This window comes from Nothoprocta perdicaria, unplaced genomic scaffold (genome assembly GCF_003342845.1).
Source record: "Nothoprocta perdicaria isolate Ctin4 unplaced genomic scaffold, notPer1 scaffold_240, whole genome shotgun sequence".
In the NCBI taxonomy this organism is placed as follows: domain Eukaryota; kingdom Metazoa; phylum Chordata; class Aves; order Tinamiformes; family Tinamidae; genus Nothoprocta; species Nothoprocta perdicaria.
Window position 1 is genome coordinate 829,767 of NW_020455467.1, and position 14,226 is coordinate 843,992.

Consider the following 14,226-nt stretch of genomic DNA (forward strand, 5'->3'; position numbering starts at 1 on the left):
AAGGAAGGAAGGAAGGAAGGAAGGAAGGAAGGAAGGAAGGAAGGAAGGAAGGAAGGAAGGAAGGAAGGAAGGAAGGAAGGAAGGAAGGAAGGAAGAGAATTTTATCTTCCTTTAAGTGTTGTGTGGGTTTGGCTGCTGCCCTAGTGTTTTTCTACTGCAAAAAAAAAAAAAAATGCAGCGTAGACAAAACTTCATTTTGGTGAACATCGCATCTTATGTGCTGGCCACTCCTTGTAAACAACCATCTTGACTGAGGTCGACCCACACTTGTTTTCTGTAACCTTGGCACTCTGCTGAGGTACCAAAGCACCTCAGCTTTGGCACCAGCCAAGCATCCCTTCCTGCCCACTCCACCGCACTTCCCTGCACATCTTCAGGCGCCTGATAATTCCCTCTCATGGGTACACCTTTCTGGAGGCGCTTGACTCGCAAGAATTTTCCTTCCAGGAAATAGTTACCTTGTTCACAAGTTACCCACACATACATACGCTCCTGAGAAAAAGGCTTTCTTGGTTTAATAGGCACTTTCTGTGTGTGGGAAAGCTGTGGGAGACAGGTTTTTCCTCCTGCCAATGTTAGAAGCTTGGTTATTCATTTGAGACGTGGGCTGCTAAGTGGATACTTGAGCGTATCCACTTGAGCAGATTGAGAGTGGTGCTCTCGGAGATCCTTGCCTGTACCCGAGAGATCGGCACAAACACACCGTGCTGGTTCATCGCTGTGTTGGCCAGCTTGCCCTGGTGATACCTAAGTTGAAACTAATGGCTGCTGTAGGTTCAATTAAATTTTGTGAGATGGGGACTATGACATGAATGGCTTGAAATGAGACCTGTACTGCATATGGAAATCATTTCTAGAATATAATTTCCACTCAACCTGAATGAGGAGAATATACTTCAATGAAAAGAGTATCTTGCCTTGACTTTAATCCTCTTCAAAGTCCTTGTTCATCCACCACCTTAGGTAATGAAGTGAGGGTTATGTTTTACAGATGACCCCTGTGCTTTTGAGTGAAGGGCGAACAGTGAGAATTAGCAGCAAGATCTCAGTGACCGTTTCCCTGGTACTAGTTGAAGTCCCATAAAATCATAATTACATTAAAAAGTTTGGGCATTTAATGCGCATTTCCTGCTCCACGGCTCCTGAGGGGAAGGAGCGCCAGGAGGGAGGTGAGACGGCGCGCAGCTTCCAGCAAGGCCTGGTGGCACGGCTTTCATACTACACTTGTTGTGGCGGGGCAAACATGACAGTGCTTAATCATTACACTGGTGGTTAGATGCCAGTGAGCGCTTCCCAAAGGTGCTCCATGCGTGACTTGGGGACTGAAGGAGCTGGCGGGTTCTCTGCTGAAAGATGGCATGTGAGGGAGAAATATGACCAAACCCAGGCTTATTTGAAAATGCCTACGATGACCTTTGCTCATCTGGAGGCTTGAGTGATGACTCCCAGCACCTTTGTGCCTACCCCACTCTAGCCCAGGCTTTAGCCATCCTCATATGGTGGTGGCATGGGGTCATCATCCAAAGGCAGGTTTGCAGAGAAGTCATTTCATAGAATCATAGAATCATAGAATGCCGAAGGTTGGAAGGGACCTCAGAGGTCATCGAGTCCAACCCCCCTGCACACGCAGGGTCACCTAGAGCACGTGGCACAGGGCTGCATCCAAGCGGGTTTTAAAGATCTCCAAAGAAGGAGACTCCACAACCTCTCTGGGCAACCTGTTCCAGTGCTTTGTCACCCTCACAGTGAAGAAATGCTTCCTTAAGTTCCTGTGGAACTTCCGATGCTTCAGTTTGAAGCCATTTCCTCTAGTCCTATCACTGTCCACCACTGAAAAGAGGCCGCCCCCTCCTCCTCACTGCCTCCCTTGAGGTATTTATACACGCTGATCAGGTCCCCCCTCAGCCTCCTCTTCTCCAGGCTGAACAGACCCAGCTCTCTCAGCCTTTGTTCATATGGTAGATGTTCCAGGCCCCTGATCATCCTGGTAGCCCTGCGCTGGACTCTCTCCAGCAGCTCCACATCCCTCTTGTACTGGGGAGCCCAGAACTGGACGCAGTACTCCAGATGTGGCCTCACCAGGGCTGAGTAGAGGGGGATGATCACTTCCCTCGACCTGCTGGAGACGCTTTTCTTAATGCACCCCAGGATCCCGTTGGCCTTCTTGGCCACCAGGGCACACTGCTGCCTCATGGTCAACTTGTCGTCCACCATGACACCCAGGTCCCTCTCTGCGGGGCTGCTCTCCAGCAGGTCCACCCCTAATCTGTACTGGTGTCCAGGGTTATTCCTCCCCAAGTGCAGGACCCTGCGCTTGCCCCTGTTGAACTTCATGAGGTTTCTCACCGCCCAGTCCTCCAGTCTGTCCAGGTCCCTCTGGATGGCAGCACAGCCCTCATTTCTGTGATCTTGAATTGGTCCCTGCCCACTGAAATCCTTACACGTGCACATAGGTGACAAAGTAAACGATTCTGCCCCATTTTGTGGAACTACTTACTTGATCAGACAGAATACATAAGTACAGGGTCTGCATCAGGTCTAGAAAAGTAAATGAGATACTGGCTGTTATGTCATTGCAGAGCACACGCAATTTATTTTCCACGGGTAGTTGGATCTGGACAAATAGTAAAAACAATTATTTGCGAATATTTCATTTAAATGAATATCACAGATTCATCAAATAAATAATTCAGCTTCCATTTGCCCAGCCCTGCCAGTGGTAGGGAAGAGCTTCCTTCACACGCCGCAGCCGGCGCCTGCTCGGCGGGAATTGCGCTGGCAGCCGGCCGCAAGGAGCAGCCGGCACGATGCCTGCAGCCGCCTCCGGGAGCCCTCGAGGCCCCCGGCCGAGGTGAGAGCCCGAGCACTGGTGCTGCCCTGGCCCCCGCCAGGCCTCACAGGATCACAGCATGGTTGAGGTTGGAAGGGACCTCTAGAGACCATCTAGTCCAACCTTCCTGCTCCAGCAGGGACACCCAGAGCACGGGGCACAGGGCGGCATCCAGGAGGCTTTGGAAGATCTCCAGGGGAGACTCCACAGCCTCCCTGGGCAGCCTGTTCCAGGGCTCTGTCACCCCCACAGTAAAGAAGTTCTTCCTCGTACGGAGATGGAACTTCCTGTGTTTCAGCTTACACCCATTGCCTGTCACTGGCCACCACACCAACCTCATGCAGCTCCAGGATCAAGTGGAGACCGACCCCGAGGTTTTTCAGGTCGGAACTTGGAGCCAAACTCAGCAGGTTTTCACAAACATGTTCAGTGGTTGCCACCTTCATGGATGCCTCTTCTTTTTTGGTTTCAGGTGAGAGTCTATGACCTTCTGCAGTATGAGCATGGGCCAGATGATGTTCTCATCCTAGCTACTGATGGACTCTGGGATGTGCTGTTAAATGAAGAAGTGGCAGAAGCTGTCACTAATTTTCTACCAAACTGTGACCCTGATGATCCCCACAGGTTTGTGCTTTTCCTTGATGTTTCTAGCTCTCTGTGCAAGTGAGAGTGCTTTTTGATAATGTATTTTTGTAGAAGGAACTATGTCAAGAAAAACACTCAGTAAATAGACAGCACTTAGGCAAAGATGTTTTTATGACTTGGATGAAGCCTCTAAAGAAAGAGTTGCTATGTTTTCTATCAGGATTGCGCACCCGATACAAGGAAAGGTGGGTGTCACAGCATCTCAGCATGGGATCTATTTTCTTTGCTCCACAAGGTCACGTGGAAACTGTAGGAGGATGAAGTCTTGAAAGAACGTGGCAGCAGGTCTCTTTCTCCAGCAGTCACTGGTTTCTACTTAATTCTCCTCTGGAAGGTCATTTTACACTAAAGATTTTTTTCTTTCTAGGTTATTACCAGCACATCTCTCTCTCTGTGTATGTGTGTATATGCACTACACAGCGTGGTCCCCACACATTTCTGATCATGCTGCAACCTTTAAACCCATCTTCAGAAGTGAGTGCCTGGTGTCTAGCAGCAACAGGACAGATTCAGTGACAAATGAGATGGAAGGTTTGGTGGTATTTTACCCACAGATTAGATGGGAAGTTTATTTCTGTTTCATTTAGTTTGATTCTATTTCATTCCATAGCTGTATCCTAAGTAATTATCATCATTCCCCTCTCTTTAGTTCTTCTTACTTGGGAAGAGTTTTCCTCTTTTGTTGAGTGAACAAAAGTTCCCCAACAACTAAATAGAGCAGTGTCTTTCTTGGTTGAGAAGATCACCCTGCCCACTTCTGTGTTTCCTGTCCCTGTGCTTAAACCATTACACTAGAGATCTGTAGGCCCTTGCTTGTAAAAGGGAGGGCTGTGGAAGTGGAAACAGTGTCATCCTTCTCCAGAGACTTCTTTGGAAGGCCACGTGCCTGCTGCTCCTGAGCGCAGGCTCCTTTGCTGGGAGCAGAGAAAGGAGCTCTCCGGGCAGCCCCAGTTGGCCTGGGAGGGCAGAAACAAACCCTGGGGCCCCTCAGCAGCCAAGTGAACGCTCTCAGGGCTGTGGGAGAGCTCGAGCTACCCTGCTCAGATGGGGTAGCTCTTGAGGGTGAGAGGGAAACAAGTCCCCAAGTGCTTCAGCGTTTAATGTTTGTAAGTGGCTCTTTTCTTGGAGTCAGTCCCATTCGCCATCAGCAAGGAAGAAAGATAACGGCAGGGAAAGGGCCGGTGACGGCCACTCCAAAGTGAATTGCAAGCAGTATTTTCTTATCCTGGCACGGAGAAACATTTTGCTCAAGTGCCTCATTGTCAGGTGAATAGAGGGCTAGTGTGAAGCTGGAACTGCAGCTCTTTGACCTTCCTTATCTCCTCGCACTGCAGAGGACACGTGGTGTAACTGACAGCAGGGACTATCTCTCCTTCAGCAAGACGTGGAAGTTTCTCTGCCTCCTCCCTGGGACGAGGTCAGACGTGGTCGGTGAGGGCCATTTCCTGGGCATCTCTCCACTGTATGATGTCTTTATGCCATTAAATTAGGGTGGCCGTAACCCACACCATCTGCTTTCCCATGAAAATGCTCTACATTTCATGGGTTATTCAACATTTTGATCTGAATAGGTTTTGTTCTGACTTCTGCACCCCTGAATCTCTTATTGCAAAGGTACCTGTTGAAATCCACTATCTTTATCCTGTCTCCATTCTAACCTAAGAGTTGGGAAAGGTTCCCAACTCCCATCTGCCCTCCCACCTGTCTTACCTGTCAGGTACTAATGCCATCCGAGTGCACTTGTCCATCGAGTTACAGCAATAGCCACACACCCCTTCTCCCATAGCCCCCATGGAGCAAGTAGCCATCAAAAGAGTTTTGACCGTTGGGTCATCCCAAAGTTGGTAATAACCAACACATCTGTTGTAGTAGGATGGGAGTTCTTTCTGCTTGTAAGTGATTTCTATGAATATTTTACGATGGGCAAAAAAAAAATAAGACACTAAAGAACAGTTTGTGTTTGCTTTAGATTTATTTTTGCTGTTTTACTGTCTAATTCCCCAGTAACTGTGGAGGATTAGGCCCTCTTTGTACCAGTCCAGAATTGGTACTGCTGAAGGATGAGCTAGAACAAACACGTTTATTAGTGTTTGACCTAGTGGTCTAAGAATGGACATCTGAATTGGAAATTAATTTGTTATTTTGAGTAACTTTGTGCCAGGTCATTTAGAGACTTACAAATAGTGTTGGCAAGATATTTCTGATGCCAGCTTGCAAGAGGTAATTAGAACAGTCTCTTGTGCAGTTTGCAATGATATTTATGAAAATTACCTTTGTGGAATTGCTCTTACTACTTCGTTATAAAGAACATTTAAAGGGTTTAAAGTACTGTGTGAAAGGTTTTACGTAATTGCTACACGTAATTGCTTCACAGTGGATCAAATGAGGTATAACTAATGAATTTACAGCAGCAGAGCAGCTCAGATTGCGGAGCAGGGTTCATTCCTTTCACTAGCTGGTGACAGGAAAGATCTTATTTGCAATATTAGCAGTGTGTTATGTTTAAAGGAAATGTTATCCCACAAAACGTCAATTTCCATGATGGGTGTGGTGACATATGTTGGGGAGATGATTCACTGGAAACATGGAATTTCTAGGGATGTAGAAAAAATGACGGAGGTAAGAGACTTGCCCGCTGGGTTTGGTAATGTGTTCTTCTGAAGAACTTACCTGTTGCAGCAGATCGTGGATCCATCTCACAAAATAACCTCCTTATACCCTGACAGCAGTATGTATTAAAAAAAAAAAAAAAAAAAGAGAAAGATTTGGGATATTTTAGCCTGCAGAGTAATTAGTTATTATGCTAGGTGATTAACTCTTTGAGGGAGAAATATGTCACTTCTTTGTCTGAGGAGTCATTTTGTAGTGTGATGGACACGATCTTAGAGGCCTCTGAAAGCTCTTGGGACTCTTTCCTATTGCTGTTTCCCATCAGGACTAGGAGTGTTTGTTACCCACAGAAATCCTGGAATCCTGTCCTGTGTAGCATGAGCCCGGGCATCTCCAAGGGCAGGAGAGCAAAGTCAGGACTGTTTCACCCAGCCCTGCAGAGCCATCCCGGGGGATTCAGGCAATGGTTGGTGAGAGCAGCTCAGCTCTGCACTGGGAGGGGATGTTACGTGGCTGCTGCCTTCGCCCGATCCTTTTCTGTAGCTTCAACGTGCCATTTTTCACATTTTTGGGTGTATTTCACATTCCGTCTACGCAGAAATGTCTGCTTTATTAAAGACTTTTCTTTTTTTAACGTTATCCTCTGCAAACACTAAGCAGCAAAGCCTTTACACAATAAAGGGCAATAGTTTTTCCTTTCCACTCTTCAGATGTGGGGAGCCATTCTTAATTGGAAAAAGGAGGAAGGGAAATTTTCTCTTTTCCCAGAATAATGGGTGATTTCTTCTCTTAAATTCTGACAATAGCTGAGAAAACCTTGAGGGAAAAAAAAAAAAAAAAAAAAAGATTTTCTTAGCCAAAATTCTCTCAGCATCAGACATGCTGTGAATAAATATTCTGGTTGCTTGCCTCCTTTGTGGGGTCCTTCTGTTCTTTAGCCCAGCATCTGATTTGGGGATTTGGAAAATGAAGGATGCAAGTGTGTCTGCATTTATATTTGCAGGTTCTTCCTCACTTACAAAATAGAATCTCATCCTGTATTTTAGGACAGTACAGTTAGTGTATCTTGTTACCTCCTGCTCTTACACCTCAAGGGCTATGGGACTAAGCAGCTGTGCAGAGGGTGTGCAGCCGTGTGCCCATGTTCATGCCTTGCCTGGTGCAAATGGACCCTTGGGCCCTTCTCTTATCCAAACTTCTGGATTTGAACAATCTTGGGTACTCAATAAACCCCTTTTCTTCTCTACTTCTCATCAGTGGGCTTAGACTGTCCTGCCTTCTTAGATCTGGACAGACCATTTCTGACTAGAGAGTTTCCCCTAGAAAAGAGAGTCCCAAAATGCACAGCCTACATGTCCTTCTTGGCTTCTGTTAGTTACCAAGGGGAACTTGCCTTCTCTTTGCTTGTGCGGTTCGCTTTTTAGAGCCCTGCATCACTGTAGAGATTGATGTTTAAGCTTCAGATAAAGCACAGGCAGGCACAATATTTTTCCTTGTGAATCTTTTAAATGTTAATTTTTAATTGGTAAATTATAGAAAGGTTTGCCTCCACCCAACCAAATTCAGAAGAACTCAGCCAGGTGTTGAACTGATGAGGAAAAAAACGCTTGGTAGGAGTCAGTTATCCATAACGAGGCAGTTCTTTCTCTGAGGATATTTCTAGATTTGTGCTGATATAGCAGGCACAGGAAAAACAATAAGGGAGAACATTTTTGGTCAATACTGCATTAGGATCGGAAGGATTTTTGAATAAGGTCTCATGTAGAGGTAGTCCGGCTTGCAAAGCCCCACTCAGGGCAGAGCACACTCTGCGCCAGCCCGCGACTCCGACACCCTTGCCCCATCCAGCCCCGTGTGCAGTTCCTCAGGACAGAAAATGACTCTTACAAACACAGTGCCCTCCAGCCTCCGACGTTGGGGAGTTTTGGAGCATCATGAAACTACTGGTGAGTATTTCATTAAATTAAGCACTTGACAACACACATTCAGAGCATTTCTGTTGAACCCATAGATGTGAAAAGACTGTGGACTTTGTTAATCTGACTATATTTCATTTTCCAGTTTCTTACACTCAAGGAAAACAGGCAGTGTACCCACCCGGTGAAAAATGCAGCTTGGATTTGATTTTTAGCTTTATCCGTTGTTCTCAAATCATTTCCTTTGCAGTGGCTTGTCTCTGCAATGAGCAGAGCCGTGTTTCTTTTCATTCAGGAGGTGTTTTGCTGCACGAAGGTCTCGTTTTCTAAAGCAAGCCGTTTTATTCTGGGTTCTCTGGGGTGGGGGCGGGTGGTTTATGTGGTGGGTTTTCCTTTTTTCCCCCCAGATTTTTATTTCCCCAGATAGCTTAGCTGGCTGAGGGGTAGCGCTCTGTGGGAGCTGCTGTTCGCTGAGGCGGGGCTGTGGCCGCGCTGGCCTCCCCCGCAGCGGCACCGCTGCCACTGTTGGCGGCACTGAGGCCGTTGGCCGCGCCGAGGCCATTGGCGACGCCAAGGCTGTTGGCCATGCCGAGGCTGCTGGGGGCACCGAGGCCGTTGGCGGCACTGAGGCCGTGGCAACGCCGAGGCCATTGGCGACGCCGAGGCTGTTAGCGGCACTGAGGCCGTGGCGGCGCTGAGGCCGTTGGCGGCGCTGAGGCGGCGGCCAGGGCGGGGGGAGCGCGCGCCGCCTCACGGCGCTCTGCCCTCGCGCAGGTACACGCTGGCGGCGCAGGAGCTGGTGATGCGCGCCCGCGGCGTGCTCAAGGACCGCGGCTGGAGGATTTCCAACGACAGGCTGGGCTCCGGAGACGACATCTCTGTCTATGTCATCCCTCTCATACACGGCAACAAGCAGTCCTGAAAGCGGCCTCGCCAGTGCTTACGGGAGGGGCGGCGTTTCGGGAAGGGCCTCTGAGAGACAGTGTGTGGGTGACAGCCTGGCCAGGACTTTCCCAATCGATGTATCTTAATCTAAACTAATGCTGGAGGGGTATTTTTTCTGCCCGAAAAGTGGGCTCCGCACATATACTGTATATGACTAAAGATATCTCTTATGATTACAGTTCCCCTATAGAAATGGTTTTGGTGCTTAACAGGAACGGGATTTATATGCTGCTAGTGTGTTACGGATTCTGTGGTCCCGCCAGGTGAAGACCTGAAGCAGAAGTTAATATTTTTCAGTTTACCATGTAGCTTGGAAGAGCCATTTTAGTTGTGGAAGTAGAAATGGGTATCAGAAGCCAAGGAGACTCCTGAAATCCACCCTCAAATATTCAGAGCAGCGACTCAGGCCACATCTCATTTAGAAAAGTACATATATATATTTATATATATATATACACACACAAACACACACTCATATATATATAAGATAGATACTCCATTTTTTTTCTTTAAAAAGTTGTTTTCATGACTTATCTGTGGACAATTTCAAACTTGTGTAATCCCTTGAATTCCCATTTCTCCCTCTTGTTTTTCCTTCAGTAGCACTCTGGGACTCCATACTCCTGTATTCTACATGTTTTAGTGGGAAAACTGAAATTGTTTTCAGTGGAACTATGTCTGTTCTGCTGCAGCTAACACAGCCATCCGCAAATTTGTCCAGGAGATCAGATCCCAGTTTTGTACAGAAAGATTTCTTCTGGGATCAGGAATTATTTGTCAGGGTTCCCTGTTGCCTGAACACGGTGATTATACAGAGCGAGCAAGCCCCGCTCTGTGCGGTGTTTACCTGGGAGCCGCAGTTTCTTTGGGATCAGGGATTTTCATTCATTGGATGGCTCTGTCTGCTTTATCCTGTTGAAAGGATCCCTGAACACAGAGCCTGTCCATCAGCTGGGATTCAGTAAATTGCTTGGGCTCCTGAGTGTGTTTTCAGTCGAGTTACTACTTGAAGTGATGGTTTGTTCTGGTTATGGGCTAGTTTGGATAGCCAGAGAGCGATCTATTTAAGAAAATCATTTCTCTTCTCCCTGCCTCACCTGCCACTCGGTGTACCCTGCCTACTTGGCTTGTGATCAGAAGTTAAAGAAGTTATCAAGAAGTCCTTTTGATACTGAAGACATCAGAAGATCTCTGTGACAGCTAACCCGCCTTGGCTCACTTCATCAGCCCTTGCTTAGCACTGCTTAATGAATTTAAACGACAGAAAATCTGAGTAAAGCTTTATCAGAGTAAAAGCAGCAGTCCAAGAGGAAACCAGCTGAGCCAAGTTACATATTGGGGGGCAGGTGGCGCTTCGCTTCACGGGCAGGGTTAGAGGGGAATCGGGCGGCTCTCGTGTACACACAGGTGTGTGACTGGGGAGCCACGATCAGCCGGAGTTGCCCCCAGAGCTCGTCCTGCCGGAGCTGCTAACCCCGCTTGGATGAAAGCTTCACGGGCAGCCAAAGCCCAGGCGCTGACCCAGCACCCAGTGGGCGTCTCGTGGGGGCAGCGGCTCCCCAGCGTGTTGGGTGTAGCCGACAAGACGTTTCATTCCAACACGTCCCGAGTTCCCGTTCAGCAGCCACAGGGAATCTGAAGTTCCCTTTCTCTAAATGGGAGGCCGGGTAGGAGCTGCAGCCGGCAGGGGGGCAGAGCAGAGTGGGGGCAGCTCAAACGTGCAGCAAGCTGCGTGACTTGGGCCTGAAGGCCCTTCCAGAGGCTGCCCGCGAGGCAGCCGGGTGCAGGATGGGAGCGTTCCGTGCCCTAGAGCTTCCGCATAAACCAGTGGCGTGTCTGGGTCTGGATGACCACGCTTCGTCTTTCCTTATCTTTGTGGGTTTTTTTTTTTCCTCCTTTCCCTTTACTTCTCTTTCTGTGTGCAGCTCAGTGAAAACAGATCCGCAGGCTTGAAGTCTAAAACATTTTTCTCATGGCCCCTCATATGTTTTGGAGCTTGGGCAAGAGACCTTTCTCTTGCACTTTTTTTTTTTGGCCTAATAAACTTCTAAAACTGCTTTTCATCGTCTCTGTAACTCCTGTTGTGTCTTTGCAATGCAGTTGTGCAGTCCTAAGTGATCAGACCCCGTTTAGCGAATGGCTCCTGCTGACAATCCCTGCCGAGCGCCGTGGCCGCAAGGGAAGCCGGGGCGGGCGCTTAGCGGCCGCAGCCCCAGCCCGGCCTTTCGCAGCCCAGTGCGTCAGTCGTCGCTCGTGAGGCACCTCTTAGCACACCCGCGGCTGTCGTAAAAAGCCACCAAGTACAACGTGGTGGAAATTAATTCCAGTGTAACATTCACCAAAATACGAAACCAAAGGCAAAGGAAGATGGGTCTGCTCATTCAGTTGTGTCTTTAAATGCGCCCCTAGGGAGGTGCTTTAGAGAGTGGCCAGCTCTGTGGGAACAGGTGAGGTGCCGGAGCAGTCGGGCGGCACTGGGCTGCTTTCCCACCCTGGCTCTGGGAGTGCGGCGCTGCCGCTGGGCAGTGCTGCTCTGCACTGGCAGCGCCCGGCACAGCGGCGTCGGCCACGAGCCCTTCCCTGGAGAGGGCTGACGGGCAGGAGCGAGGAGACACCCTGGGCCTGAATGGGACTGATGTTCAGCTTGCGTGAACTCCACGCCCTAATTAATATATTAATATATTAATATATTAATATATTAATATATTCTCAGAATATTCAAGAGTAATATGAAGCTTCCTAGGCAGGTGTAGGTGGCTGCAGTTACGGGCTGTGCTTTGCCCTGCTTTCCCTCCTGTCTGTTATACTTGCACACATTTGTGCGGTGTAAATACAGACATGGAAACACAGCGTACAGGGCACGGCAGCTGTTCATTGGGAAGGTGCTGCCTGTGAAGCGAGGATGACTGAAAATGTTTCCATCCCACTTTCCAAGCTGATGATTTAGGAGTCACAGCATCTCTGAGGGCGGGAGGGAGGATGTGCTGGCCCCACGCTGTTCTTCAGCAGTGCGTGGATTGGGCCATGCCCAGACCTGCCACTGCTCTCAGCCTCCATGACACTCCTAAGCCCCACTCAGGACAGACAGATAGGCTGCAAAGTCAAGCCCAAACATGATACCCCCAACGCACCATCTTGGTTAGTGCCCAGTGCTGGCGGCGCAACGGCTTTGCTCGTGGAGCTCCCTTGGTAGCCCAGGTGGCACAGGCTGGCCACAAGGAGCCTTGGCTCACGGGGCCGCCCTCACTCAGCGCTGGGCCCTGCTTGCAAGGGCAGGCAGCTCAGCACTGCTCGGCGGGTAGCAGGGAAGGAACCAGCGTGTCCCGGGCTCAGCGTACGCCACGGTGCCCCGGTGCCCGGCGCCGGCCGATTCACAGCCAGCCCAAAGCAAGCAGCTTCAGCCGCTCTCCCCCGCCGCTCCTGCAGGGGTTAGCGCAGCCCTTTCGGACACCTTCACTTGCGCTGCAGGCTAAAACGTTCTTAATTTGGGGAGGAAGTCGGAAATTTCTGGGGCACTCAACCACCTTGTGTTAAGCTACCGTAGGCAGGGACGCTTCCTTTCTGAACACAAAAGCCTATTGTCTGAAGGGCAGGTTTTCAATAGCTTCACGCGGGAGAGAGAATGTTTTTAATAAAAGAAATGCTAAAAAACAACAGCACTAACAACCTAAAGGAAACGTAGTCTTAGTCTGCCGGATTAGCAGTGGGTTTCCATGTTAAAGTCAAATCCAGGTGACCACAGCGGGTCTGACGCGTGGTAGAATCTGTGCCTCCAAGATGCTTTTGAAGAACTGCACTTGATATTTGGGCCGATTTTGGCTTTGAACTTCGGCTAGGTTTTTAAGGACACCACATGCTCCAAACTGCTGTGTGTGTTCTGGCCTCAACGTTTTGCTTTTGTTTTGCATTTTCTGTACCAATAGTTTCAACACTTTTGTATCAATCATGAATTGCAGGCTGTGTGGAATTGTTTTTTCCTTACATTCTTGGTATGTAAATAGTTTTCCTCCATGTGTCTTAGGTGAAGTTGTAGTAATGTGGCTACCATATAGAGTGTGACCAAACGATGCTGTAACTGTGCTGCTGTATTTCTACCTGTGATGTACTTGAAGGAGGATGCTCTTGTCCACCTCCACGTTCACTCCTTTTTCCTTTTTTCTTTTTTTCCAATTTTTAAGCTATTGCTGGTGATGTTCTTCCATAGGTACATCATTTTGGTTTGAGTTCTATTATTTTTTTAAAATATAGCTGCCACCTTTTTCTTTCCTTCACTGGACAAGTAACCTTATTTTGAGATCTGTACAACTGTCTAGGTTTTGTATGTCCTGAAGAATGGAAGACCTGCTGGAGGAAGATGTTTTGGACCGATGTACTTATGCTTTGTGACTGTGAAATGTTAATCTTTTTGTAACCTAAGAACAAATAATGTTTAGTAAAGGGATATATTTTATGTTTTTTGAAACTTTTCAGTGCAATGAAAAAAAAAAGAGGAAGATGCTGAAGAAGTGTATGTGCAAAGAAGTTTTAAAATAAAATTTTAAATTATATATATAATGAAAAAATGGTGAAATCTGGTGCATATAATTTTATATATATATATATTTTATATATATATATTTATATATATATTATATATATTTTATATATATATATAATATATATATATATAAAATACATATGTATAATGAAAAACCTAGTGAAAAAAAACTGTTGAAAACCTAAGTGCCAGTGCGTGCCTTGGTGGCAGTGCGGTCGGGCCGGCGAGCGCAGGGTCGCTGCAGCCTCCATGAAGCGCAGCCCGTGGGGCGCCTGAGCACAGCAGGGCCTCCAGGCAGAGCACGCGTGGCCCTGAGCCCCGGGTGCTGCCCTGAGCCCCAGGCACTGTCCTGAGCCCCAGGCACCGTCCTGAGCCCCGGGCACTGCCCTGAGCCCCGGGCGCTGCCCGGAGCCCCGGGCACTGCCCTGAGCCCCGGGTGCTGTCCTGAGCCCTGGGCGCTGTCCTGAGCCTCGGGCGCTGTCCTGAGCCCCGGGCGCTGTCCTGAGCCTCAGGCACTGTCCTGAGCCCCGGGCGCTGTCCCAAGCCCCGGGCGCTGTCCTGAGCCCCGGGCACTGTCCTGAGCCCCGGGCACTGTCCTGAGCCTCAGGCACTGTCCTGAGCCCCGGGCACTGTCCTGAGCCTCGGGCACTGTCCTGAGCCTCGGGCACTGTCCTGAGCCCCGGGCGCTGTCCTGAGCCTCGGGCACTGTCCTGAGCCCCGGGCACTGCCCTGAGCCTCGGGCA

The 14,226-nt window shown here is 48.8% G+C and overlaps 1 protein-coding gene across 2 annotated transcripts in view; it reads left to right on the forward strand.

Annotated features, from left to right (window-relative positions):
* PPM1H (protein phosphatase, Mg2+/Mn2+ dependent 1H) overlaps positions 1 to 13,435 on the forward strand; it is a 121,903-nt gene extending 108,468 nt beyond the window's left edge. The window contains exons 9-10 of one of the 2 annotated variants that reach the window (XM_026039783.1): positions 3,303 to 3,454; positions 13,260 to 13,435. In XM_026039783.1, coding sequence (XP_025895568.1) covers positions 3,303 to 3,454; positions 13,260 to 13,275 — 168 coding nt within the window. In that variant the 3' untranslated portion in view covers positions 13,276 to 13,435. Of the gene's footprint in view, positions 1 to 3,302; positions 3,455 to 8,775; positions 9,382 to 13,259 lie in introns of those variants that run through there. The other variant, XM_026039782.1, reaches the window with a different exon arrangement.
* The last annotated feature ends 791 nt before the right edge of the window (positions 13,436 to 14,226 follow it).